At 60.6% G+C, this 24,690-nt stretch overlaps 2 protein-coding genes across 9 annotated transcripts in view; one reads left to right on the top strand and one right to left on the bottom strand.

Moving 5' to 3' along the window:
• Positions 1 to 17,649, bottom strand: part of SPPL2B (signal peptide peptidase like 2B) — a 26,513-nt gene extending 8,864 nt beyond the window's left edge. For 2 of the 8 annotated variants that reach the window (XM_063701953.1, XM_063701952.1), the window contains exons 1-14: positions 17,484 to 17,630; positions 11,912 to 12,031; positions 9,278 to 9,460; positions 8,059 to 8,148; positions 7,692 to 7,831; positions 6,935 to 7,077; positions 6,729 to 6,825; positions 5,880 to 5,996; positions 3,657 to 3,738; positions 2,910 to 2,984; positions 2,591 to 2,653; positions 2,363 to 2,462; positions 1,688 to 1,765; positions 535 to 736 (exon numbers count right to left, since the gene is read on the bottom strand). In XM_063701953.1, coding sequence (XP_063558023.1) covers positions 535 to 736; positions 1,688 to 1,765; positions 2,363 to 2,462; positions 2,591 to 2,653; positions 2,910 to 2,984; positions 3,657 to 3,738; positions 5,880 to 5,996; positions 6,729 to 6,825; positions 6,935 to 7,077; positions 7,692 to 7,831; positions 8,059 to 8,148; positions 9,278 to 9,460; positions 11,912 to 12,031; positions 17,484 to 17,549 — 1,556 coding nt within the window. In that variant the 5' untranslated portion in view covers positions 17,550 to 17,630. Of the gene's footprint in view, positions 1 to 534; positions 737 to 1,687; positions 1,766 to 2,362; positions 2,463 to 2,590; positions 2,654 to 2,909; positions 2,985 to 3,656; positions 3,739 to 5,879; positions 5,997 to 6,728; positions 6,826 to 6,934; positions 7,078 to 7,691; positions 7,836 to 8,058; positions 8,149 to 9,277; positions 9,461 to 11,911; positions 12,032 to 17,483 lie in introns of those variants that run through there. The other 6 variants (XM_055371179.2, XM_063701955.1, XM_063701954.1 and 3 more) reach the window with 5 other exon arrangements.
• Positions 17,594 to 24,690, top strand: LSM7 (LSM7 homolog, U6 small nuclear RNA and mRNA degradation associated). Its single transcript, XM_004059700.3, has 4 exons — positions 17,594 to 17,687; positions 17,771 to 17,861; positions 22,015 to 22,086; positions 24,389 to 24,690. Exons 1-4 carry the CDS (start codon positions 17,682 to 17,684, stop codon positions 24,529 to 24,531), a joined length of 312 nt encoding a protein of 103 aa, XP_004059748.1. The 5' UTR covers positions 17,594 to 17,681; the 3' UTR covers positions 24,532 to 24,690.

The following is a 24,690-nucleotide window of genomic DNA, read 5'->3' as shown; positions in this document are numbered from 1 at the left end:
CATCCACCTGTCCATCAGCCATCACCAACAGAAGCAGACAGAGACAAACGGAGAGGGCTGGCACCTATAAAACCTCAGCGGCTTCAGTCTCAGGAATTACAGGGACAACTTGACAAATTATGCTTCAGGAGAGACAAATCTCTGCAGCTGTGTTTTTATTTTTTCTTTCATTTTATTATTATTTTTTCGAGACAGGGTCTCACTCTGTTGCCTAGGCTGGAGTGCAGTGGCACGATCATGGCTCACTGCAGCCTTGAACTCCCAGGCTCAAGTGATCCTCCCACCTCAGCCTCCAGAGTAGCTGGGGCTACAGGCACATGTCACCATGCCCGGCTAATTTTTGCATTCTTCTGCAGAGACAGGGTCTTACTATGTTGCCCAGGCTGGTCTTGAACTCCTGGACTAGGGTTCAAGTTAGGGTTAGGGTTAGAAAGTTGGGATCACAGACATGAGCCCCCGTGCCCGGCCTCAGCCGTGATTTTAAAGGATAATCATGAAGACAGGAAAATCGGGCGAGGGGAAAGCCAGGGGCACCTGAGGCTGCAGGAGGCAGGTGTGAGGGGGCCACCACCAACCAAAGGCACAGCAGGCCGGCCTGAACTCTCCTGGCCCTGGGGGTGGACGTTTAGGGAGCCACGTGGAGGGCGGGGTCGGAGGCGTGGCTCGGCAGAGGCGGCCTGGCCTGGCCCTGTGCTCAGGAACCAGAAGCCCCCGCAGCTTCTTTCCTTAGGGCCGGCTGCGGTGGGGGACGTTTTTCAAAACAATGTGGGTCAGCAGATAACAGCACTTCGTGTAAATACGTTCACAACAAAAGAAACAGTAGCAGACAAGGCAAAGAAGAAAAAGACAAAAAGAGGAAAACAGGAAAGAAAAGGAAAAGAAAAGAACAGAACAATGGAAGCCAGGGAAAATGAGAAAGACGGGGACGGAGGCACAGGCCCAGGGAGAATGAGAAAGACGGGGACGGAGGCACAGGCCCAGGGAAAATGAGAAAGACGGGGACGGAGGCACAGGCCCAGGGAGAATGAGAAAGACGGGGACGGAGGCACAGGCCCAGGGAAAATGAGAAAGACGGGGACGGAGGCACAGGCCCAGGGAGAATGAGAAAGACGGGGACGGAGGCACAGGCCCAGGGAAAATGAGAAAGACGGGGACGGAGGCACAGGCCCAGGGAGAATGAGAAAGACGGGGACGGAGGCACAGGCCCAGGGAGAATGAGAAAGGGGGATGCAGGCACAGGCCCAGGGAGAATGAGAAAGACGGGGACGGAGGCACAGGCCCAGGGAGAATGAGAAAGACGGGGACGGAGGCACAGGCCCAGGGAGAATGAGAAAGGGGGATGCAGGCACAGGCCCAGGGAGAATGAGAAAGACGGGGACGGAGGCACAGGCCCAGGGAGAATGAGAAAGGGGGATGCAGGCACAGGCCCAGGGAGAATGAGAAAGATGGGGACGGAGGAGAAGGCCCAGGAAGAATGAGAAAGGGGGACGGAGGCACAGGCCCAGCCACCCGAGCCCAGCTCCCGGAGTGGCCAGGGGGTTAGGGTTAGGGTGTTACGGTTACGGTGTTAGAGTTGGAATTAGGGTTAGGGTTGGAGTTGGGGTTAGGGGTCAGGGTCAGGACAGAGGCTAAGTCAGGGTGGGGCTGGAGCCGGAGAGGCCAGCACGGGCCCAACCAAGGCACTTACCGACGGTGCAGGCCACGAAGTATACCCTGGAGGACTGTACCTGGATGTCAAACCTGTGGCAGTAGGCCACCAGCAGCCCTGGGGGAGGCACGGGGCGGAGGCTTACTCGGGCCCGCAGAGCCTCGGAGCAGGGGCTTCCTGGGAGCGGCGGGCACCTGAGCACCTGTGGGCGCCGTGGGCCTCTCGCTGCCTGGTGGCTGCTGTCATTTCACAGACAGGCCACACACTCACTTGGGACAGGGCTGCCATGACTCTCAGTGGGTAAACTGAGACCACAATGAGGACAAAGTCCAGGCAGACACACCTGGCAGGACCCTGGGGACACTGAGGCTGCGAGGGTAGTCTCTGCCTTCTGCAACAACATGAGCTCACTGGGACCCGGGATCCAGGCCCCAGCAGGGACCCCTGCACAACCCCAAGCAGGATGGGGTGAGGCTGTCTGCAATCGGGGGGCCTTCCCCGCTCCCTAAGAACCAAGGGAGTCCCTACCCCACCCAGGCAATGCCCTCGCTGCCCAGGCACCCAGGCCTCGACGGCCCCAACCTGCCCGACTCTGACCCTCAGGGCTTTATCTCCAGCCGACGGTGTGCGGGCCACTCACTCCCAAAGGCAAACCTCAGCCGCCCGGGGCCCTGCCCCACAGCGCGGACCTGTGTGCTCCACCCGCCTCAGTACCTGGCACCAAAATGTCTCCGAAACCCAGGAGGGAGAAGGGCCGGTCACACAGGGCCAGAGGTGAGGAGTTCAGCCTGGGCACCTTCAGGACCATGGGCAGCTGCAAAGACGGGAAGAGGACAATGTCCTCCAGGACCCTCACCCGGCCGCGGGATGCCTCGAGCCCTATCCGCTCCGCGCAACACCTTGACCCATGGCAACCTGAGACCCTGCAGTCAGAAGACACACCTTCTCACGGGTGGCTGAGTCCGAGGGCCCAGTGGCCACCTCCACCATGATGCTGCTCCCACTCTGCACAGAACGGGGTTGAGTGAGGGAGCGTGGTGATGGGGTGGGGGGGCAGGGGAGTGGGGTGATGGGGCGAGGGGGCAGGGTGATGCGATGGGGGGGTGCAAGGGGCAGGGTGATGGGGGGTGATGGGGCAGGGGAGCATGGTGTGGGGTGGAGGGGGACGAGGGGGCGGGGTGATGGGGGGGTGATGGGGCGGGGGTTGCGAGGGGGCGGGGGAGCGGGGTGATGGGGTGGAGCGGGACAGGCAGTCGCCTACCTTGGTCAGGAAGGGCGTGATGAACACGAAGAAGATGTCGTAGAGGAACAGCACCAGCAGCAGCAGCGTGCAGGCCTGCGAAGCCCACGGCTGAGGGCGGCCCCCACCCCGGCCCGTGCCTCCCCCACTCCCATCTCATGAGGCCCAGCGCCTCCTCCTGGGAGGCAGCCTTTAAAGGAACCTGAGCAGAGCGCGCCCAGTGCCAGGGACGCACCACGCAGGAGGAGCTTTGGAAGCAACATCAGGTAGGGATTTACGGGCAAAAGTCAGGCTTTTAGAGTCTCCACATAACAGGAAGGCGGGGACGGGAGGGCGGAGGCCTGTGCCACGCGGGGCCGGCTCTGGGGATACAGAGGGCTATCCTGGGCATTCAAATGCCGCTTGCTTGGGGTGCTGTGGGGCCCTCACGGGAGTGCAGCCGCCTGGGGCTTGACGACATCCCCACGCTCCCGGTACCACCTAAGGCCGGTTCCTCCAGCCCTATTCAACCACTCTCCCCACCACCTCATCCAGACACGAGTTGCCCCTGCCGGGAACCGTCCCGCAGCCAGCCACCCAGGCCGCCTCAGCGGGGGCTTTGGGACCCAATCTTCAAGCCCCACCCTTCACAAAAGGCCTAGGCGGCCATCCCCAGGGCAGTGAGCAGGAGCACAGACCTGCAAGGACCACAGCCCCACACGGGCCAGGCTGGGATGAAGGGCCCCCACTACCCACGCTGCCCCGTAGCCGCGCCCTCCCTGCACTCACCTTGAAGGTGGGCAGACGGATGGTCTTCAGCATGTAGAGGCAGAAGGCGATGCCCAGGGCGTCCTGGAGGACCCAGGCCCACCTGCAAGACAAAGCAGCATCCCCGCCGGGGCAGAGGCTGGCTGACCACCCAGGACGCCGCCTCCCACGAGCCACACAGGGCCCTTGCTCTCAGCCAGCACTCGGCCCTACTGCCCTTCCACCTGCCCAGGGGATGACCCTGAGGACCCCAGACCTGTGGGAGGACCCCTGCTGTTACAACTCCAGCAGGGCTGGCGGCACAGGCCCCACCCCAGGGCCCACCCTGCGGAAGCAGGTAGAGGAGCCCACCACTCCACAGCCAGGACAGTGGACACAGGTCTGGCCGGCTGCGTCCCCTCAGTCGCTGTCCCCGGATGGTGGGGCCAGGATGGTGGACACAGGCCTGGCCGGCTGCGTCCCCTCAGTCGCTGTCCCCGGATGGTGGGCGTCACGCTGTAGGCAGGGGTCACAGGCTGTAGGCAGGGGCCAGGCAGAGGGTGCGTGTGCAGGAGGGCTTGGGCACTGACCCCTCCAAACTGTTTTTGTTTTGTTTTGTTTTTGAGATGGAGTCTCACTCTGTCACCCAGGCTGGAGTTTGGTGGCACGATCTTGACTCGCTGCAACCTCCGCCTCCCAGGTTCAAGCAATTCTCCTGCCTCAGCCTCCCAAGTAGCTGGGATTACAGGCACACACCACAATGCCAGGCAAATTTTTTTGTATTTTTAGTAGAGATGGGGTTTTGCCATGTTGGCCAGGCTGGTCTCAAACTCCTGACCTCAAGTGATCTGCCCGCCTCGGCCTCCCAAAGTGCTGGGATTACAGGCATGAGCCCCCGTGCCCAAACTGTTTATTAAATTAGAACTTGTGCCACACCAGGTTTCCTCACAGAACCTCTGGGTCCACAGTGGGTGGGGCTGCCATGCGGTTGGTGCCCTGGGGCAAAGCACAGAACCGTCTCCTGCACAAGGCCACGGCCCCTGCAGCCAGCCGCAACTTCGGCTCTCTCCTGGCCCCATGAAGCCCCAGCGTCTCCTCCCCGCTGGCCCCTGCCCCCCATGCAGGCTCTGCCTGTCACTTGCTGGACGAGTTCCCCAGCGTTCCTCAGCGTCTCAAACATGAAAGGCTTCATTTGAAAATGCGATAAAAACATCCCCCGGGCGGGGCGGCTGCTAACAGCAGAGGCCTCCATGGGAGACGCTGGTACAGCCAATTCCAGGTGCCACGTACTGCAAGCACCCAGAGAACTGCGGCTAGTTATTTTTTCTGATTTTATATTATTTCTTAAATAGAGAGGGGGTCTCGCTTGTTGCCCAGGCTGGTCTTGAACTCCTGGGCAAAGTGATCGTCCTGCCTTGGCCTACCAAATGCTGGGATCCCAGGCGTGAGCCCCTGCGCCCAGCTGACTGAGGCCTGCTCTAACTTCATGTGACGGAGCGAGTTTCCTGGCTTGGAAATAACTGAAAAGATTCATTTTCTCTTTGTGTACAAAGGATTCAAAATATTTTCACATCTTCCTTCTGCCAGTTAAACGTGCCGTGGCTCCAATACACACCAAAGCCAAGCGTACTTGGCTGCCTCGGGAAGGCTGGGAGGAAGCGCCAGATGGTATCAGCGACAGCGGTGGGGACCGGGCGGGGACGGGCCAGCTCTGTCCTCCCAACACGGCGCCAGGCACTCGGCCTCATGGGGGAGGCCCGGCCGGCGGGAGGCAGCCACAAGTCCAGGCCGCGTGGGAGGTGAGAGTGGGGGGAGCAGTGCCTGCCCCACCTCCACCACTGCTCAGAAGCCGCAGCAGTCATGACCAAGAGGATCGGGTGCCCTGGTGCCCACACCCTGGGCCTCGAACCTGCGGTGTGCACGTGGGTGCCAGGAAAGGGACAGCGGGGGACAGACTGTGGCCCTGGGCAGCGATGCCCCACAAAGGAGTCCCATCCAGGCTGGAGGATGTGGCTCCTGGCCACAGGGGCTCCAGCCTCTCCTCCCGGATTCCAGTCAGGGTTCCCATGGTACCCGGACAAACCCAGGTGAAACGACCTCGCAGCACTGTCAGAGCAGCCCGGGGCCAGGGCTTTTCATAACGCGGTGCTGAAGCAGCTCCAGGCTGGGGCGGCCTCCAGGGAGGGCAGGGAGTCAGGGCCCCAGGAGCCCTGGTGCGTCTGAGGACGCCACTGCCCACCGGGGCCCAGGGGAAGCAGCACTTACTGGTCCTCATTGCGGAAGACGCCCCACACCACGCTGACGGCCACGCAGAAGAGCGCCAGGAGCAGCATACGGGCCTGCGGGCGCTTGTGGAAGTAGGGCAGGCTGTTGTTGGGGATCCTGGGGGGGCACGGGGCAGTCAGAGCCAAGCCCACCAGCTCCCGGCCTCATCCCACTGCCCACCACCCTTGGGCCCGGCCCAGGCACCCCCTGCAGAGTGGCAGCCCCCACTCTGTTGTCCTCATTAAACTCCACATCCCACACGATGACAACAGTAGGCGCCCCAAGGGCAGGGCAGAGCCCGACCCGGGCAGGCGCTGGGGGCCACGGGCTGTACCCACAGAGCCCCTCGCCTGCGCTGCGCCCCTTCGCCCGAGGCCCTGCCTGCTCCAGACCTCCCACCTCCTCACCCAGGAACGGCAACACAAAAAGGTCTCCCCCTGGGCGAGCCCCGCTTCCTAGACCCAGGTCTGACTTTGTCGGAGACCCCCCAGCAGCTCCCTTTACCCCTAAGAGCCAGGCCAAGCTCTGGGCTGTGGGGAACCTTCTGGGTTCCCCGGAGAACCCTGGTGCTTTCCCGTGCCCCCATCGGCCTGCGACCTGGGGCAGGGTTTCTGGGGACAAGGGCACCCTCCCCCCGCCACCCCTGGCGCCTGGCTGCTGGTGGGCTCCATTGATAGCTCGCCCAGACTCCGCCCTGCTCCTGGGCCTAGGAGCCCCAGGCCAGCACTGAGGGAGCGCCTGCTGTAGACTCTGAGCGATATTGCACCATGGGGTGCTATGGGGTGGCAAAGGGGCCGTGGCCATCACCGCACAGAGTCAGGCACGTCGGGGCCAGCCGGGCAGACTCACCTGCACTTGCCGAAGGGCAGCCGCCGCACACAGGGCGCCAGGCAGCTGTAGAGGCCGGTGGCAGAGGCCAGGCAGAATATCCCGATGACCACGTACACTGCAGAGGCAGGGCTGTGAGGCCGGGGGCCAGGCCCGCACGCCACCCTCCCTCCACATGGGGCGGGCTGCATCTCCACGCCGCGGCCCACCCACCCAAGGCCGCGCACCGAGGAGGTCGTAGAAGTAGTAGAGCAGCACCAGCATGGAGCAGCACATCACCACAAACACGCAGGTCATCACCGGCGTCACGTCCACCGCCTCGTCCTCCTGCTTCTCGGGCCCATCGTCGCGCTTGTGCTTCATGTACCTTCTTGGGAGACACCATGGGGTCGTGGGGCTCTGGGGCCGACTGGCCGACACGGGGCCCAGGAGCCCACAGCCACCCGGGGGAATGGTGCAGAAAACCCGGGAGCAGGAGGGGACCCGGGGGGGACTGAAGCGCAAGGAACCACCCCGAACGTCCCCAGGGCAGAGGAGACCACACAGCAGAGGGTGGCAGGGCCCACGTCCCTGGGTTGAGCTGGGGTGGCCACTAGGCCGGGCCAGAGGCTGGCGTGTGGGCAGCAACCACAGCTTGGACCTGCATAAAGAGCCCTGAACATGGGGCCTCCCCAGACCCGGGCGGCTCAGCAGGAGAGGGTAGCTAGCCCCAGCCACCTGCTCAGCCCTGCACCTGCCACGCCCATACCTGCCACATCCACACCTGCCCAGCCCCACACACCCACCAGGTGCCCGGAGCCCACCCTGGCAGGAAAAGAGACTGATTCTCTCCCAGGACCTCCTGAGGAAGAAAGGAAGGGCTCCACGGGGCGAGCCGTGCCTGCAGAGGCCAAAGCACTCACTGCTGTTCCGGAAGACTGGCCGTCCCGGCCCGTGTCAGAGCCGCCCGCCCCCGTCACAACACACGCACGACGCGAAACTCACTTCTTCACGTCCCGACTCCCGGCCCAGTAGCCGCCGATGGCGACGGTGCCCACAGCCATGATGAAGATGATGACCATGTTGTAGTCCAGCACCGGCTCCTTAGGCGCATACAGCGCCGCCCTCACCATGCGGCCGAAACGCTGCCTCAAGGAACACACCAGAGGCAGGCGTCAGAGCCACCCGCCAGCCATGGGTCCACGTGCAGCTGTGGGCTGTGGGGCTGGGGCTGGAGACCCTGGCCTGCAGGGGCCACGCCTCACCCACCACCCTGATCCCACCAACTGAGGCACAAACCCCCCCGGCAGCCAGCCCGAAGCCCCGTGCCCCATCTCCTCGGGAGTGTGGGTCTGAGCCGGTGCAGACCTACCCTGAAGATGTCCAGCATGTCTTTGTAGCTGAGCAGGGCCACGGGAATGCCAATCTCATCATACTGCGTCTTATTACCCCCCGGGGGGACCTGGGGGCCCAGAGGAGGGAGCGGCAGGCATCACCCGCAGCAGTGGGTGGGCCCCCAGCTCTGTGCCCATTTGCCTCCTCTCCTGGGACCCTCACTCGAGGCTCGGGTCAGGCTGGGGGCGCCTGCTGGCTCCCCCTCTGCAGCTGACAGCCTCCAGCCTCCCAGGAGGACGCAAGAACAGGGAGGCCGAAGGGCATCAAGCCTTCTTCACCTGACAACAGGGCCCCAGGCCTAAAAGCGCCACTAATCTCTCCCTCGGCCGTGGGACTCCCGAACCGCACATACACGTCCTGAGTGACACTTGCCACAGCCCATGCCTGCCCACTAAGCCGCCCTGAGCCCCGCACCCACTGAGGGCCTCTCTCAACTACGACGGCAGCGTGTGCGGACAGGGATGGCACTCTCGGCTCTGCCCAGCCTGCTCTGCCCTCGGCCCTGAGCCCCTGCACCAGGCCTCCGTGGATTGCCAGGCTCAGGGTGCAACGCTGGCGGGGGCAGCCCAGAGCCACAGGCAGGGCTGTGAGGGAATTCCTGAACTCCATTCCTTCTTACCCCAAAACTACACTTCAGGGGCGGCCATGCACCCTGCCCAGCCCAGCAGTTGGCATGTCCCTGCGCTGTGACCAGCCCTGCCAGGCCCCCAGCTCTCAACCACAGCCCCATTTCACAGAAGATGGAAAAGGGGCCAGGCTTCAGGCCACCTGGCTAGGACGACACAGGCGAGCACGGCCCCACCGGCTAGAGGGCAAGGGCACCAGGGTACCCAGAAAGGACCAGCTCAGGGCCAGGCCACCTGCTCCTCAGAAGCCACCCCCAATCCCATCCCCACAGAGGGTGTGGTCTCCGTCACCCCTGGGGGCTGCTCTAGGACAGGCACCCAACAAGACCACGGCCAAAGTTCCACAGCCCCAGCCAGCAGCGCAGGAAGAACAGACTCATCTCCGCCCTCCCCACGGCCACACTCGGCCCGGATCCTCCCCACGTTCACACTTGGCCCAGATCCTCCCCACAGAGGGGTCTGCCTTTAGCGAGAAGTCGGAAGACCAGCCCTAGCTGCTGCCGTCTCTGCCTCCTGCACCCCCCTCCTGCCCCTGAGAGCTGGCCCAGCGGGGGACGCGCAGGGCCGTACCAGCCTCTCCCTGCTGACGATGAGCAGCCCGCGTGCTCCGCTGCCCTGGGCCAGCCTCACTTTCTCATAGAAGGTGCAGTTCCCCCGCGCCACCAGCGGGATCTGGTTGCTGAAGCCACGGGCGGGGAGGTCGGCTGCGGAGCAGAGCAGGGAGGCCGTCCAGTTGCGCAGCTGCAGGAAAGACTGGAAAGGCCAGGACACGGTGTTGTCTCAGGTGATGTGAGTCACCAGGAGGGCCCAGCTGCCCCTTCTCCCACCTGAAGCCTGCGCTGAGTTAGATCCCAGCCCTCACCTAAAGCCCCGCACGGCCTCGGCCCACCTAGGCAGAGCCATCCCTACTGCAGCTCCCACAGCCGGACCCTGGGCGACGGGCTGGGCTGCCTCATCTGAGCGGGGCGGGAGTCCTCACAGACATGGCTGTCCCCTGATACCTGAGCCACCCCGTGAGCCGCCACAGATCACTCAGCAAGACCAAGTGGGTTCCCACCGCAGCCCCACCACAGCCAGGCATCTGTGAGAAGGGGGAGGGTTTCCAGTGTGCAGAGAACAAAGCCCCAACTCTCAGGGGCCTCACAGCCCCTGAAGCCAAGACACACACGCACACACACACATGCACACACATGCCCACAGCCACGCCCACAGCCAGGCCGGAGCACACGCACACACTCACAGCCAGGCCGGAGCACGTGCACACACCCACAGCCAGGCCGGAGCACGCGCACACACAAGCACACATCCACAGCCAGGCTGGAGCACACGGCACACACATGCATACATGCACACACACGCACACACCCACAGCCAAGCCAGTGCACACACACACACCCACAGCCAGGCTGGAGTGCACACACACACACACACACACGCACATACCCGCAGCCAGGCCAGCATGCACACACACACACACAGAGCCAGGCTGGAGTGCATGCACACACACGTGCACACATACATAGCCAGGCCAGAGCACATGGCACACACATGCACACGCAAGCACACACATGCGCACTCACGCTCAAGCAGACACATGCCTATTACACACATGCACATGCACACATGCACACAGAGCCAGGGCAGAGCACACAGCACACACGTGCATATACAAACACATACCTGTGCACTCAAGCTCACGCACACACACCTATTACACACACATGCATACACACACACCACACGAACTCACACACTCAAGCACACGCACATACCTATTACACACGCACTCACACACACTCATGCACACACACGAACCCACACAGGCACATACACATCCACATACAAACCTATTATCCACATGTACACACACATACTCACACACCTATTACACATGTACACACGCACATGTGCACAGACACATGCACACATCCACAAACATAACTATTATGTAGCTACATGCTTACACACACCTGCACACACATACAGACACAGATGCACTCACATATCCATACACAAACCTATTGCATGCACACTCACACGCACATGTACACATAAAAACAGACATACACATTCGGACCCATGCACATGCCCCCACACAGCTATTACACACGCTTACACACACAGGTGTGTTGACACACAAACACGCACTAAGACACACATGTCCATGCACATATCTAGTACACATGTGCTCACACACACAAACTCAGAAATATGCACTCAGGCACGTCTTCACACATGCCTATTACATGTGTTCACATGCCTATTACATGTGTTGACACACCTATTACGTGTTCACACACAAAAAACAGAGGCACATGCACACATACACTGATGCGAACTCACATAAACATGCAGACACATGAGCATGTCCAGGCACATACTGATTACACACGTGCTCACACACACACACTATGCATAAAGCTGACAGGAAGATGCTAGTGTCTCTTCGCCAGCACACCTCGAGGGCTCCAGGAGGGGGCGGGACACAGTGGGAAAGGAGGCGGGGCCTGAAGCATGCAGTGGGAAAGGAGGCGGGACCTGAAGGATGCAGTGGGAAAGGAGGCGGGGCCTGAAGGATGCAGTGGGAAAGGAGGCGGGGTCTGAAGGATACAGTGGGAAAGGAGGCGGGGCCTGAAGGATGCAGTGGAAAAGGAGGCGGGGCCTGAAGGATGCAGTGGGAAAGGAGGCGGGGCCTGAAGGATGCAGTGGGAAAGGAGGCGGGGCCTGAGGGGTGTGGTGGGAAAGGAGGCGGGGCCTAAGGACTAAGTGGGAAAGGAGGTGGGGCCTCTGAGGGAGGGACTCATCCAGCAGCAGGTGTTAGTGCCCCAGTCAGGAAGATGGTGAAAGGAACAGGTCTCGTCCCTGGGGCCCCACTGTGCCCTCTGCTGTCACTCCTCTGAGGACCCCTCTGTCTGGGCCCACTGGATAGGGTCCCCGGCATGGAGCAGTAGAGACCCTCATCTACCACATGGAGCTCGGCCGGTGCCTCTGGATCTGCACCCCAAGGCCGCATGGACAGCTTGCATTGATGACCAGGGCTGGGGAGGCCCAGGGGAACTGGGGGCCAGCTGAGGGTCCCCCAGACCTGGTCAGGGCCTGCCTCTCGCCTCTGGATCTTTCCTGCAACCCCAGCTGGATGTGTCTCTAGAGCCCCGGGGCCCCCGCATTCTCCTCCGCAGCGGCGCCCGGCCAGCGGGTACTCACTGCCTTGCTGAGGTCGTGGGGAAGATGGGCCCACTGCGGGTTGTAGAGGATGCAGTAGTCTTTGCCTTCGGGGCCCCCAGCCTGGGAGACCACGTGCACCATGCCGTACTCACAGGCCACCTGCAGGACAAGGCCGGCAGTCAGAGCCACAGCACGGGACGTGCGGGGCTGCACCGCCCCACGAGAAACAGGCCCGAGGAGGGGAGCACGCCTCCAGGAAGGGCACCCGTGTTCACCAGGTGGTCTGGGATGCTTCCCCCTCTCGACAGGACAGACAGGGACGTGACCATACGTGGTTTATAGCAAAGACCCAGACTGGCTCACCTTCCTCAGGGAGCCCCAGGCTGGTGACCATGAGTGTGTCAGGTCACCCCTTTGTGGCTCCCGAGTTTCTGCACCAAAAAACAGGGATCGCACCACCTCCTGGGCCTCCCAGGATCAGTGGGCACGGTGGGAGAATGACAGCCACGGGCAGAGCCCTGAGCAGGGAAGCAGGGCAGGGCCCCAGCGGACCTGGCCCCGGGCCTGGGCGGGAGGCCTGGACAAGCCTCCGCACCCCTCAGGTCTGGGTGGCCTTTGACCCACAGCCCCGTGGGCACTGCCTGTTGGCTGGTGCTCCAAGGCACACGGGGGCCCAGGCACACGGTGGGGCCCAGACGAGGGGGATCCCCAGATCAGCACCCCTCAGCTCCCACTGGTAGAACAGCAGGAAGCAGGTGGGCCAAGGGGCCTACGGGCACCGGGTCCTGAGTGGGACAGGCTAAGGTTTGCAACAGGTCACACTGCCACCAGCAGGACAGACAGCGTCATGTTCCCCACGAAGCCCCAAACCAGCAGAGTCCAGCACAGCAGCTCCCACTTCGCAGGAGAGAGAAGGAACAGCCAGCCAGGGCTTCAAGTTCCTGCTCTCCAGCCTGCAGCAGCAGCGGCTCAGAGAAGGCCACAGGGAGAAGGCCCAGATCCATGGGCAGGAGCCCCTGACACAGAACGGGGACGACAGGCCAAAGCCAGCCAAGAGGAGCAGGGGTGGTGGCCACCGCGCCCAGGACAGAACGGGCTGGGGCCCTTGCCACGCTCTCAAAATGAAGTAGGGGGCAGGACCAGGCCCCAAAGCCCTGGATGCCTCCCAGGAGGGCTGCAGAGTAGATGGGCCTGGACCAGAAGGGACCACCCCCACCTCTTCAATTTAATGCTTAACAGAGCAGGATGGAGCTATGAGGAAAGACGCAGCTTAGGAAGCCGGCACTGCTCACCACGCCTCCCACCGCAGGGACCACGGCGGACACTGCAGGGCTCTGGCCTAGGCAGAACCACGGTCCTCCCAGCAGAGCCCAGTCCAGCCGCCCGCACCTGCCATCCCCACCCTCCTCCCGCTCCCCCTCCCAGCACAGCCCAGTCCAGCCGCCCGCATCTGCCATCCCCACCTTCCTTCTGCTCCCCTGCCCAGGGCCCCCACCCAGCAGCTGACGAAGACATCTCCATCTCACCAGGATGCCAGTCACCAGAGGGTCTCACAGCGATGGGGCCCAGGTCCCAGCTGCTGTGCCACACTGCAGACCCTCAGTGTGGGCCCCCAGGGGAGCCCGGCGTGCACAGGGAGGAGGGGTCCCAGAAGAAAAACCATGTGCCAGGGACCAAGGAGACCCACCCCATGCCCTAGGCCCACCTGTTCTCAGGAGCACCCAGCCCTCAGCCTTCTGGGGCTGCAGGGCTCCTGCCAGGCTGTAAACCTCCCAGACAGAGAGACAGCCGCACCCCCTGGTCCCCAGGGGACCTGTCATGGAAACAAACAGGCCACAGCCATTTGCCTCATCAGGAACAGGATGGCAGCCACATGTCTGAACGGGCGCTGAGCTGCGCACCAAAAGGGCCGACGCCACAACGCCACAAGGGAAAACAGTGCAGACGCAGCTCTGCCAAGCTAGGGCTGGGGAAGGAGAGCTCTGGCCTGGCTAAAGGTCCCAAAGGCCCCTGGTGCCAGACACCAACCCCAGCACACAGGCACAGACGGGCTCTCCAACAGCCGGGCCCTCATCACTGAAATCACGCAAAGTCTCCGGCCTGGTCTGGGAGCATCTGGGTCAAGGCCCTGGTGACCTCGGGGTGGCAGCATGGTGAAAGCCCACGGAGCCCCGGTCCCCACAATCGACTGGGGGTCTCATAGCTCTTGGCTAATGCTGCTTCCTTCCCACAGCTGCCCCAGCCCCACTCCAAGCACCTCCCATGTGACCTTCCCCAGAGCCCAGGCAGAGTCAGGAGCCCTTTCTTTCCAGTTCTGCCCACCAGACTGCCTGCCCGTGAGAGCACCCCTTAGTCTGGCCCTGGTGCCAAGCCCGGAGGGTGCCTCTTCCAACACAGCCCCCCAGAACCCCTCCTCCAGGAGGGATGTTATGGGTCACGGCAGAGGCCAAGAATCCACAGTCCGGCCCACCTTCTGTGTTTGTAAATAAAGTTTTATTGGAACACAGCCAAGCCCATTCCTAAGGAAGGGTCTCCGGCTCTGGAAGAACAACAGGAGAAACCAAGCAACCAAACCAGAGGCCACGTAGGCCACAGAGCCCAGCAAAACTACTGTCTAGCCCTTCCCAGAAAACACTTGCCAAGCTCTGTTCTATGGGATCAGGGACTCTGGTGAAAAGTGTCTTTTGTGTAAAATGGGAACTGATAGAACTGCTTCTCTGCTTCTCTCTAAAAGGGTCATTTAAAAGCACAAAAGCACATTCATGCATTTTCCTCTCCACAATTCGCAAAACTGGTTTTCCATTAAAAAAAACAAGCCTGTGCCTCTATCAAAGGCCAGAGAACGCGGCATCTCACCGGGAAGAGTTTCCTCACCTGCTGAGTTAAAGGAACGGGGAACAATTCTTCCAAAGGCCACAGCTCTAAGAGGGCCCTGAGTTCTAGACAGGCCCACCGAAATTTGGAGGAGCAGAAAAAGCTCAGCCTACAAGGACAGGCTCAAAGCCCAAGCCTCGACCTCCAAATCCTTCACAATTGCAGCACAAACGCTTTGCAACTGCACACAGGTTTAGAAACTACTAGGCTTAGAAACCCTGCTTCCAAGTGACTGTGAAAGCATCCACGTCAAGGGCCTTTGAAACAGGCCAGTGAGTCCAGGCCGGGAGAGCCTCCCTTCTGGGAAGACTGAGGAGTTCCAGGAGCCGGGCCGGGTCCAGCCAGGGCCACCAGCTCCAGCTCAGATCTGCTGAGGAGCGGGCTCCGTGGGGTGGGGGAGGGGAGGTGTCTCACTGGGGAGGTCGACTTCCTTGCTCAGGGTCACAGAATGGTAGCAAGCGAGTTGAGGACTGTGACCAACCAGGCTCCTGCCCTGAGAGCAAGTCTCATTCTTGGGCAATCGGACTCAAATTTCCACTGCCGCGAAGCACCGCCCCCCTCCAGGGACAGGCGCCTCAGGGTGTATTTACAACCAGGGTTCTGGAAGGGGGAGGAACACCTGCTCTCTCATGTCCCTCTGACACATCCTTTGACTCCCCACCCTCTGGATAAAGCTCACACTCCTCAGCCCACCCAGGTTAAAGTCCACGCACCCCAGCACCAAGTGCCTTCCACGGCCTGGCTTCCACCAGACAACCTGTCATCCAGGCTAGGAGGCTGAATGCTCTGCCTTCACTCTCTGCCTGGGGCCACTCGCACCACTGCCCCCTCCTCTGTGCCCCTGCTCCAGCAACCCTCCACGGCCCACCCCCTGGGCCTCCTTGGTGGTGACATCTTTCAGGGTGTAAACCTTTCCTTCCAGCATTATTCCACCCTACACTCCAGCCACAGCCCACCCCTTGCCAACCCCAAATAACCTGCCAGCTCTCACACCTCCCAGCCCCCGCTTATGCTGCTTCTGGTGCTTCCAACACCCTTCCCCTCCCGCCGACCCGGCAAACTCCTACTCATCATTCAGAACACCTGCTTCGGGGCCGGGCACGGTGGCTCACGCCCGTCATCCCAGCACTTTGGGTGGCTGAAGCAGGTGGATCACCTGAGGTCTGAAGTTCGAGACCAGCCTGACCAACATGGTGAACCCTCGTCTCTACTAAAAAAAAAAAAAAAAAAAAAATTTAGCCGGGAGTGGTGGCATGCACCTGTAATCCCAGCTATTCGGGAGGCTGAGGTGGGAGAATTGCTTGAACCGGGAGGCAGAGGTTGCAGTGAGCCGAGATCATGCCACTGCACTCCAGCCTGGGCGACAGAGCGAGACTCCGTCTCAAAAAAAAAAAAAAATAGATCTGCTTCGGAAAAGCCTTCCCAGGCAAACTGAGTCCCTCCCTCTACAGAGTTCTGTGATCTTTCTTCCACCTCTGGCTTTCCCCCTCCTTCCAAATGTCTGGGGAGCTCTAGGTGCCTGGCCGCAGAATGGGGGGAGTCCAGAGGGGGCTGACAGAGCAGCTGGGGGTGGGACTGGGGTTCTCAGAAAGCTTCCGAGGGGGCCCGACAGCCTTGCAGAGACCAGGGGCATCTCAGGGTAAGAAAAAAGACTAGAGAGTGAAGCGCCTTCAATGAGCTGCAGGCTTCCCCAGCAGCCAGGTCACAACTGGACGGCGCGCTCATCTGGATGCGACACGGTCTGACATACTTTGAAAGGGTCACTCCTGCTGTGTCGAGGATGGACTGGGGATGTGGTGGACAAAGGCAGCCACAGCAGAGGGATAGCGGTGGGGCTGGAGGAGTGGAGACTGAGGAGCCGGGTGGCGGCGACGCCTTAAGAGTGAGAACTCTGAGGGGGTAGTGAAGGCTAAGGGCTGCATTTGTGGGGCTGCTCCAGGTTCCATTGCCTGAGCCACCAAACTCAGGAGAGAGGGAAGATTTGGAATTAAGAAAATAAAAGATGCAGTTATGACAGTGCGATCTCGTAGACTGTCCCCACTAGAACCTGACACTCTTTACATCAAATGACACACAATGAACATAATGAAGGCCTGTTGGCCCTGGGCGCTGATCACCCTGGACAGAACCTCCAGAATCCACACCATAGTCGGCCCTCCTTCTGCAGACGAATTCCATCGTCCAAGGTCACGGAGTAAAAGATGGAGCGGGGATCCGACCCCAGTGCAGGGCTGGACTCCTGGCCGCTCCAGGATGCTGCCAGTTACTGGGGGACGCGCGGGACGCCTCTGGGTTCCCCCACCGCACCCCCTAGGGTGAGGTTAGCTTAGCACCGTGCCCGTTCCGCCTAAGGGGAAACTGAGGCTCGGAGAGGGGTGGGCAGCCGCCTGCTCAAGGCCACAGAGCCGGAGAGAGGCGTCCCCGGCGGCAGCTGGAGACCCCGAAACGGAGAAGCAGAACCGGAGGATGGAGGGGGCACAAATTTCAGACCCGGTGGGAAGTGAGTGGCGCTGCAGCGGCGGAGGGCCTCCGAGGCGGGGAAGGGAGAGGAGCTGGGGACAGACCCGCAAGGTCACGGCCGAGCCCCGGCACCGCCGGCCGACAACGCGGGGACCGCGGATCCCCGAGGCTGGACCCTCAAGACGGGCCGAGCGGGGTCGTTCCTGCGCGTAGCCCGGGGACAGAGAGGCCGAAGGGCCGCAGCCTGCGGTGCCGTCGGGACCGGTGCCGCGCTCACCTGGGCCGCGAGGAGCAGAAAGGCCGCCAAAAGCCGCGCCAGCGCAGCTGCCACCGCTGCCGCCATGTCGGCCGGTGCCCGCCGCAACCATCGGCAGATGTTTCCCAGCAACGCCCCGAGACCCCGGGCCGCGCATGCGCGTGGGGGAGGTCAAAGGGCGCGGGGCGGTGCCTGCGAAGAGCCACACGGCGCGACAAGATGGCGGTGAGCGCGCGGCGGAATCTGGAGCCGGGGGGCGTGGGGCTCGGGCCGCGCTCCAGGCCTCATGCGCTCTGCTTTCCCCGCAGGATAAGGAGAAGAAGAAAAAGGAGAGCATCTTGGACTTGTCCAAGTACATCGACAAGACGATCCGGGTAAAGTTCCAGGGAGGCCGCGAAGGTGAGGAGGCTCCCGCTGTCGGTACCCCCTCTTTAAAAATTTCAAATAAACCCAGCAACAGAGATGATGAGGACGCATGCGGAAGCACCTCTTTCATTTATTTTTATTATTTTTTTTTTGAGACGCAGTCTCGCTCTGTCACCCGGGCTGGAGTGCAGTGGTGCGATCTCAGCTCACTGCAACCTCCGCCTCCCAGGTTCAAGTGATTCTTGTGCCTCAGCCTCCCGAGTAGCTGGAATTAATGTGTACCACCACGCCCGGCTAATATTTGTATTTTTAGTAGAGACGCCATGTTGGCCAGGATGGTCTCAAACTCCTGGCCTCAAGCGGTCTGCCTGCCTCAGCCCCCTAAATTGCTGGGATTTCAGGCATGAGCCACCATGCCCAGCCTAGCATTTTTGACTGGGCAAGTGAGCTGCCTTCTCCTAGCCTCCGTTTCCTCATTTGTCAAATGGGGCTGGTAACTCCACCCACTTCACAGGGGGTGGTGAGAATGAGTGGTTACAGGCATGTAATGTAATTGAGGCGGCTCTCAGCAGGAAGTAAGCAGTCAGTCAACAGGTCACTTATTCAACAGCCTCTTGGATCTTTGGTTTCTTTTTTTTGTAAGACGGGGACCCAAACCTCTTTGTCCCTGGATTGTAGACAACTGGGTGGCATGAGAGTTATTAAAAATCACAGTGCCCCAGCCGGACGGGGCGGCTCACGTGTGTAATCCCAGCAATTTGGGCGTCTGAAGCAGGAGGGTGGCTTCACCCTAGGGTTCGAGGCTGCAGTGAGCTATGACCACACCACTGCACTCCAGCCTGGGCCACAGAGCAAGGCCCAGTCTCAAAAGAGAAAAAGGAGGCCAGGCACAGTGGCTCACGCCTTTAATCTTGACACTTTGGGAGGCCGAGGCAGGCAGATCAGGAGGTCAGGAGATCAAGACCATCCTGGCCAACGTGGTGAAACCCTGTCTCTACTAAAATACAAAAAGTTAGCCAGGCATGGTGGCGCACGCTTGTAGTCCCAGCTACTCGGGGGGCTGAGGCAGGAGAATCGCTTGAACCCCAGAGGTGAGATTGTCACCGCACTCCAGCCTGGCGATAGGGCAAGACTCCATCTCAAAACAAAAAGAAAAAGGAATATGAATAAAATGTTTTCTCAGTCTACACCATGCTGACTCCGGACATGGAAGGACATGAGTGAGCGGCCGCTCTTGCTGGTCACACTGCTTCCCTTTGTTTTCTGCCCTTCATAGCAAATCACCACCCATTTAGCAGCTTAAACAGCACCATTTTATTATCTCACAGGATCTGTGGGTCAGGAGCCAGGGTACCACAGCCTCAACGGCTCTCAGGAGGTTGTAACTGAGGGTTGTTTTTTGGGGTCCATCATCTTGGGGTCTTCTTCTGAGCCCACTGGTTATTGACAGAGCTCAGTGCCTTACCTTTGCAGGGCCAGGGTCCCCGTTCTGGCCAGTGTTGGCTAGGGACACTTGCAGCTCCCAGACGCTGCCAGCTCGGGACTCTGTTCCACCGTAGTGGTCTGCCCCTACAGTGCTGCAGGCTGAGCTGACATTTGTCCATATTCAGTTATTCGGGCCAGTGGGAGAATCATCTTTCAGAAAGGGTTTGGGGCCGGGTGCGGGGGCTCACGCCTTAATCCCAGCAGTCTGGGAGGCTAAGGCAGGTGGATCACCTGAGGTCAGGAGTTCGAGACCAGCCTGGCCAACATGGCGAAACCCCATCTCTACTAAAAGTACAACAATTAACTGGTTGCTGTGGCTCACGCCTGTAATCCCAGCACTTTGGGAGGCCGAGGCGGGCAGATCACTTGAGTTCAGGAGTTTGAGACCAGCCTGGCCTACATGGCAAGGCCCCATCTCTACTAAAAATACAAAAGTTATTTGGGCATGGTGGCGCATGCCTGTAGTCCCAGCTACTTGGGAGGCTGAGGCAGGAGAATTGCCCTGGAGGCAGAGGTTGCAGTGAGCTGAGATCGCGCCACTGCATTCCAGCCTGGGCGACAGAGCAAGACTCCATCTCAAACACACACACACATACACACACACACAAAAAGCAGAAAGGGTTTGGTCCCTGAAGGGCTCACCTGATGCAGTCAGGCCCACCCAGGGTGCTTCCCTCTTGATTGGCTCAGTCAGCTGATTCACGGGCTGTAATTACAGCTGCAAAGTTCCTTGTCTTTGCCACATAACCTAAGCGCAGGAGTGACATCTTGTCCCGTCAGAGTCACAGGCCCTAGCCCACACTCCAGAGGAGGGGCACCTTGGCTCCATGTTAGAGACCTACCTACCTCAGTGCTCACATCTGTCCCCGTGAGGAGGGCGGGCTCACTGGTCAGGCTGGTGCCAGGGACCTGAACATCTGCATCTGACCCCATCTTATAGGTGAGTTTCATTTTGCAGGGGAGGGACTTGAGCAAAGAGAGAGGGAGCCGTGGAGGTGGAAGCTGAAGCCTGTGGAGGTGGACGGAAGCTTGTATGCAGGCGGGCAGACCTTCTCTGTAGAAGGCCAGACGGCAAATATCTTTAGCTTTGCAGCCCAGATGGTGTCTGTCACAACCACTGAGCTATGCCAGCAGAGCAGGAGAGCCACCCTGGTCAGCGCCTGAGCGGGCGAATGTGGTGGTGGGCCAGCGAGACTCTGACTCACAGAGAGGAGCAGCGGGCAGGTTCACCTGGGGGTCGTAGTTTGCAGACCCTCGCCCTGCACCACCGCACAGGGCGGCCCTCAGTGTGTGTGGAGCAGCCGTGGACAGGCTCTCGGCCCTGCCTTGGGAGGAGACAGGCAGGCAGAATAATGTCCGGGGTGCCTGCTTCCCGAGATTGGTGGTGCCTGCTTCCTGAGATTGGCGGGGGCGTGCAGAGGGCAGCACCGTAACGGCTGTGGGTTGGTGTCTGGAGGAAGCACCTGAAAGATGACAGGGGTAAGAAGGAGGGCAGGGAGGGGGTGGCTGCGGGACGCCCCTCAGTGAGCGCAGAGGCGGAGCTGCTGCTGGGCCTCGGCTGCAGGAGCCTGCAGGGCAGTGGAGGGGAGTCCCAGGCAGGGAGGGTGGGCTGGCCTCTGCTGGGGACACACAGCTCCCCCTTCACCCTTCTCAGTGTCACCAGACACTGCGGAGCAGGATCAGATGGCAGAGATCACCACCGGGTCAGAGAGCCCTAACCTAAGGTGGCAAGTTGTGGCCTAAGGCGGCGAAGCTTGAGGGGTGGGGCAGGCAGCGTGGAGAGAGAAGCCACAGAGACCGTCTCAGCCCCCGAAGCCTTTGCACCTGGGTCTCAGAGCATCTCTGTTGCCCGCTCCCCGCAAGCCCTAAGCAGCAGGGCTGGGATTTGTTCTTTTGTATTCCGTGAACTCACTGAAGGACTCAGCACAGGTCAGGCAGCGCAGTCATCACCGCTGTCAGAGCGGAGCACTCTGTCTCCCCTACAGGAAGCCCTGTCCCCATCAGCCATCACTGCCTGTCCCATCCCTGGCCCTGGCACCCACGCATCCCCTCTCTGTCTTTGTGGATTGGCCTGTCCTGGACATTTCATAGAAATGGGATCACACAGTGCGCAGCCTTCTGTGTCTGGCGTCTCTCACTGAGCGTGACGTCCTCAGGTGCGTCCTCAGGCGCATCCGCTCTGTGGCCTGCGCCAGCCTCGCTCCTCTTCCTGGCTGGTGGTCCCACCGCGTACATGTGCCGCCGCCTGTTTTGCTGCTGCTTTTGAGCTGAGAATTGTTTTTATTACTTTTAAATAGCTAGAAAGGGATCAAAAGAAGACTGTCTCATGATGTGGAAATTACATGAAATTCACAGTTCAGTGCCTGTGAGTAGAGCTGACTGGCCACAGTTCAGCCACACATGGACTCATCACCGAAGCTGCTTCCACCCAGGCAGCTCGAGCCAGCAGCTGTGACCGGCACCCTGTGGCCCACACGGCCAGAAGTGTTTGCCATCTGGCCCCCCGCAGATGCCGTCTGCTGCCTGTGGTGGAGATCACTCTGGAGGCGGCTGTCATCGGCCACTCCCGGGAGCCCTCTCCTACCCTCAGTCCTCCATCCCTGGAGCAGTTAGCCCCATACCTGGGCCATGCTGGGGCGGGCCCTGTGCCCAGGACGGATCTCATGCCTTCTCATTTCTCTCCCCCGGTGATTTCTCCAAGCCAGTGGAATCCTGAAGGGCTTCGACCCACTCCTCAACCTTGTGCTGGACGGCACCATTGAGTATATGCGAGGTGAGTGGGGTGACGGCCGAGGCAGGCAGCGGGAAGAGGGGGATAGTGGGGTGAGGGGGGCAGCGGGACGAGGGGGGCAGCGGGGCAAGGGGGGTGGCCATGGGGCTGCCTGCTGGCTCTCCTTCTCTCAAACCCACAAAACCTCTGAGTTACCGACATGAAGCCTCGTGGCGGCCAGTGGACGGGCTTGAGCGCTCATTGGTCCTAGACGTCCTCACAAAGCAGGAAACTCCATTATTGTGGGGCCTGGAGAGACGGGAGCTGCCAACTCACCCACTGGTCTCTAAACACTGACAGGGCGCCCGGCACAGTTAGAGGACAACCTTTTTAAATGTTTTATTATTTTAATTTTTGTTAAATTGGTGACGTGAGAGGCCAGGCACAATGGCTCACACCTATAATCCCAGAGCTTTGGGAGGCCGAGGCAGGAGGATCCCTTGAGGTCAGGAGTTTGAGACCAGCCTGACCAACATGGTGAAACCCCGTCTCTGCTAAAAATACAAAAAAACTGCTGGGTGTGGTGGCGCGTGCCTGTAATCCCAGCTGCTTGGGAGGCTGACGCAGGAGAATCGCTTGAACCTGGGAGGCGGAGGTTGCAGTGAGCCGAGATGGTGCAACTGCACTCCAGCCTGAGTAACAGAGTGAGACTCCGTCTCAAAAAAAGAGATAAGCCGAGGTCTCACTGTGTTGCCCGGGCTGGTCTCGAACTCCTGGGCTCAAGCCATCCTCCTGCTTCAGCCTCCCACAGTGCTGGGGTTCCAGGCGTGAACTGTGGCGCCCAGCGGAGAGCAGCCTTGCTGTGGGGTAGTGAGCGTGCCGTGGGGCTCCTCTCGGGTGCCTTTCCTCTTCTGCCCTTGTTAATTCCTGCTATGAACGCAGGGTCCCCGTCTCCTCCCCAGAGGACCCTCCCTCATTTCCCTGCCCCTGCTCGCTCCCCTCCCCAGTGAGGCCGCCAAGTCCTCAGACTCTCCCCTAGAAGCTCCTGCGGCAAGTCCCCAGGTGGCAAGTCCGCATCCCGGCCTGGGCACTGGGGGAATGCCAGGACTTAGGAGAGAGAGGGTCTTGCCCCTTGGATCCATTGATACTGAGACAAGATTTATTCTTGGAGCTGGCCATGGTGGCTCATGCCTGTAATCCCAGCACTTTGGGAGGCCAAGACAGGAGGATCACTTGAGCCCAGGAATTTGAGACCAGCCTGGGCAACATAGTGAGACCCTGTCTGTACAAAAAAAAAAAAAATGTAATTAGCCAGGCATGGCGGTACATGTGCCTGTGGCCCCAGCTACTCAGGAGGCTAAGGCAGGAGGATTGTTTGAGCCCAGGAGGTTGAGGCTGTGAGCTGTGATTGCACTGCTGCACTCCAGCCTGAGCAACAGAGCAAGACCTGGTGTCTGAAAAGAAGTTTTAAAAACCTGGGCCCCATGGTTCTCCCATGCCCCCACCACCTCAGGACCACAGTAGTGAGGAGTTCTAATTGCCTTCAGCCTCTTGAGAGCTTGTCTTGGGCTTGCTGGCACTTCCCTGGGGTGCCAGCCCACATGGTCCCCACCCCACATGAACAGCCTCTTTATTTTTTTATTTTTTGAGATGGAATCTCGCTCTGTCACCCAGGCTGGAGTGCAGTGGCGCGATCTCGGCTCACTGCAAGCTCCGCCTCCCGGGTTCACACCATTCTCCTGCCTCAGCCTGCCGAGTAGCTGGGACTCCAAGCGCCTGCCACCACGCCCGGCTAATTTTTTTGTATTTTTTAGTAGAGACGGGGTTTCACCATGTTAGCCAGGATGGTCTCGATCTCCTGACCTCGTGATCCGCCTGCCTTGGCCTCCCAAAGTGCTGGGAGTACAGGCGTGAGCCACCGCGCCCAGCCCCCAGCCTCTTTGTTATAGGGTGAATATTGGCCCCCTAGGGCTCCAGGGACCTTGCAGAGACCAGGAGGCCCAGGGTGCCTGTATTCTGGCCAGCCGTCTGATAACCTGGTTCCCGGCCCTGGTGCCTGGGCCCCAGTGAGCTCTGAGACCCGGGGTAGCCGGCTATCACCCGGGCCTTCCTGTTCCCATGGTTTGTGGAGTGAGGGAGGGCTGTGGCTGCTGTCTGTGGAGCTGCCACTGGTCTCTAGGGGCCGTGGGTCTGAGCCGTGGGAGCCGGGGACCTGCCCCACAGAGCGCATCCCGTCTGAGGTCCCCGCGTGCTCGTGGCGCCTGCAGGGTGCAGGTGGGGAGGTCGGAGCGAGGGTCTTGGGTGGGTGGGGGGTCTCGGAGGCTTCCTGGAGCTCCCTCAGTCCTCTCTGTCTGCTCCTCCCCAGACCCTGACGACCAGTACAAGCTCACGGAGGACACCCGGCAGCTGGGCCTCGTGGTGTGCCGGGGCACATCCGTGGTGCTAATCTGCCCGCAGGACGGCATGGAGGCCATCCCCAACCCCTTCATCCAGCAGCAGGACGCCTAGCCTGGCCGGGGGCGCGGGGGGTGCAGGGCAGGCCCGAGCAGCTCGGTTTCCCGCGGACTTGGCTGCTGCTCCCACCGCAGTACTGCCTCCTGGAATGGAAGCATTTTCCTTTTTGTATAGGTTGAATTTTTGTTTTCTTAATAAAATTGCAAACCTCAA

Source organism: Gorilla gorilla, chromosome 20 (genome assembly GCF_029281585.2).
Source record: "Gorilla gorilla gorilla isolate KB3781 chromosome 20, NHGRI_mGorGor1-v2.1_pri, whole genome shotgun sequence".
NCBI classification, from domain to species: domain Eukaryota; kingdom Metazoa; phylum Chordata; class Mammalia; order Primates; family Hominidae; genus Gorilla; species Gorilla gorilla.
This window is presented reverse-complemented; position numbering and strand designations above follow the sequence as displayed.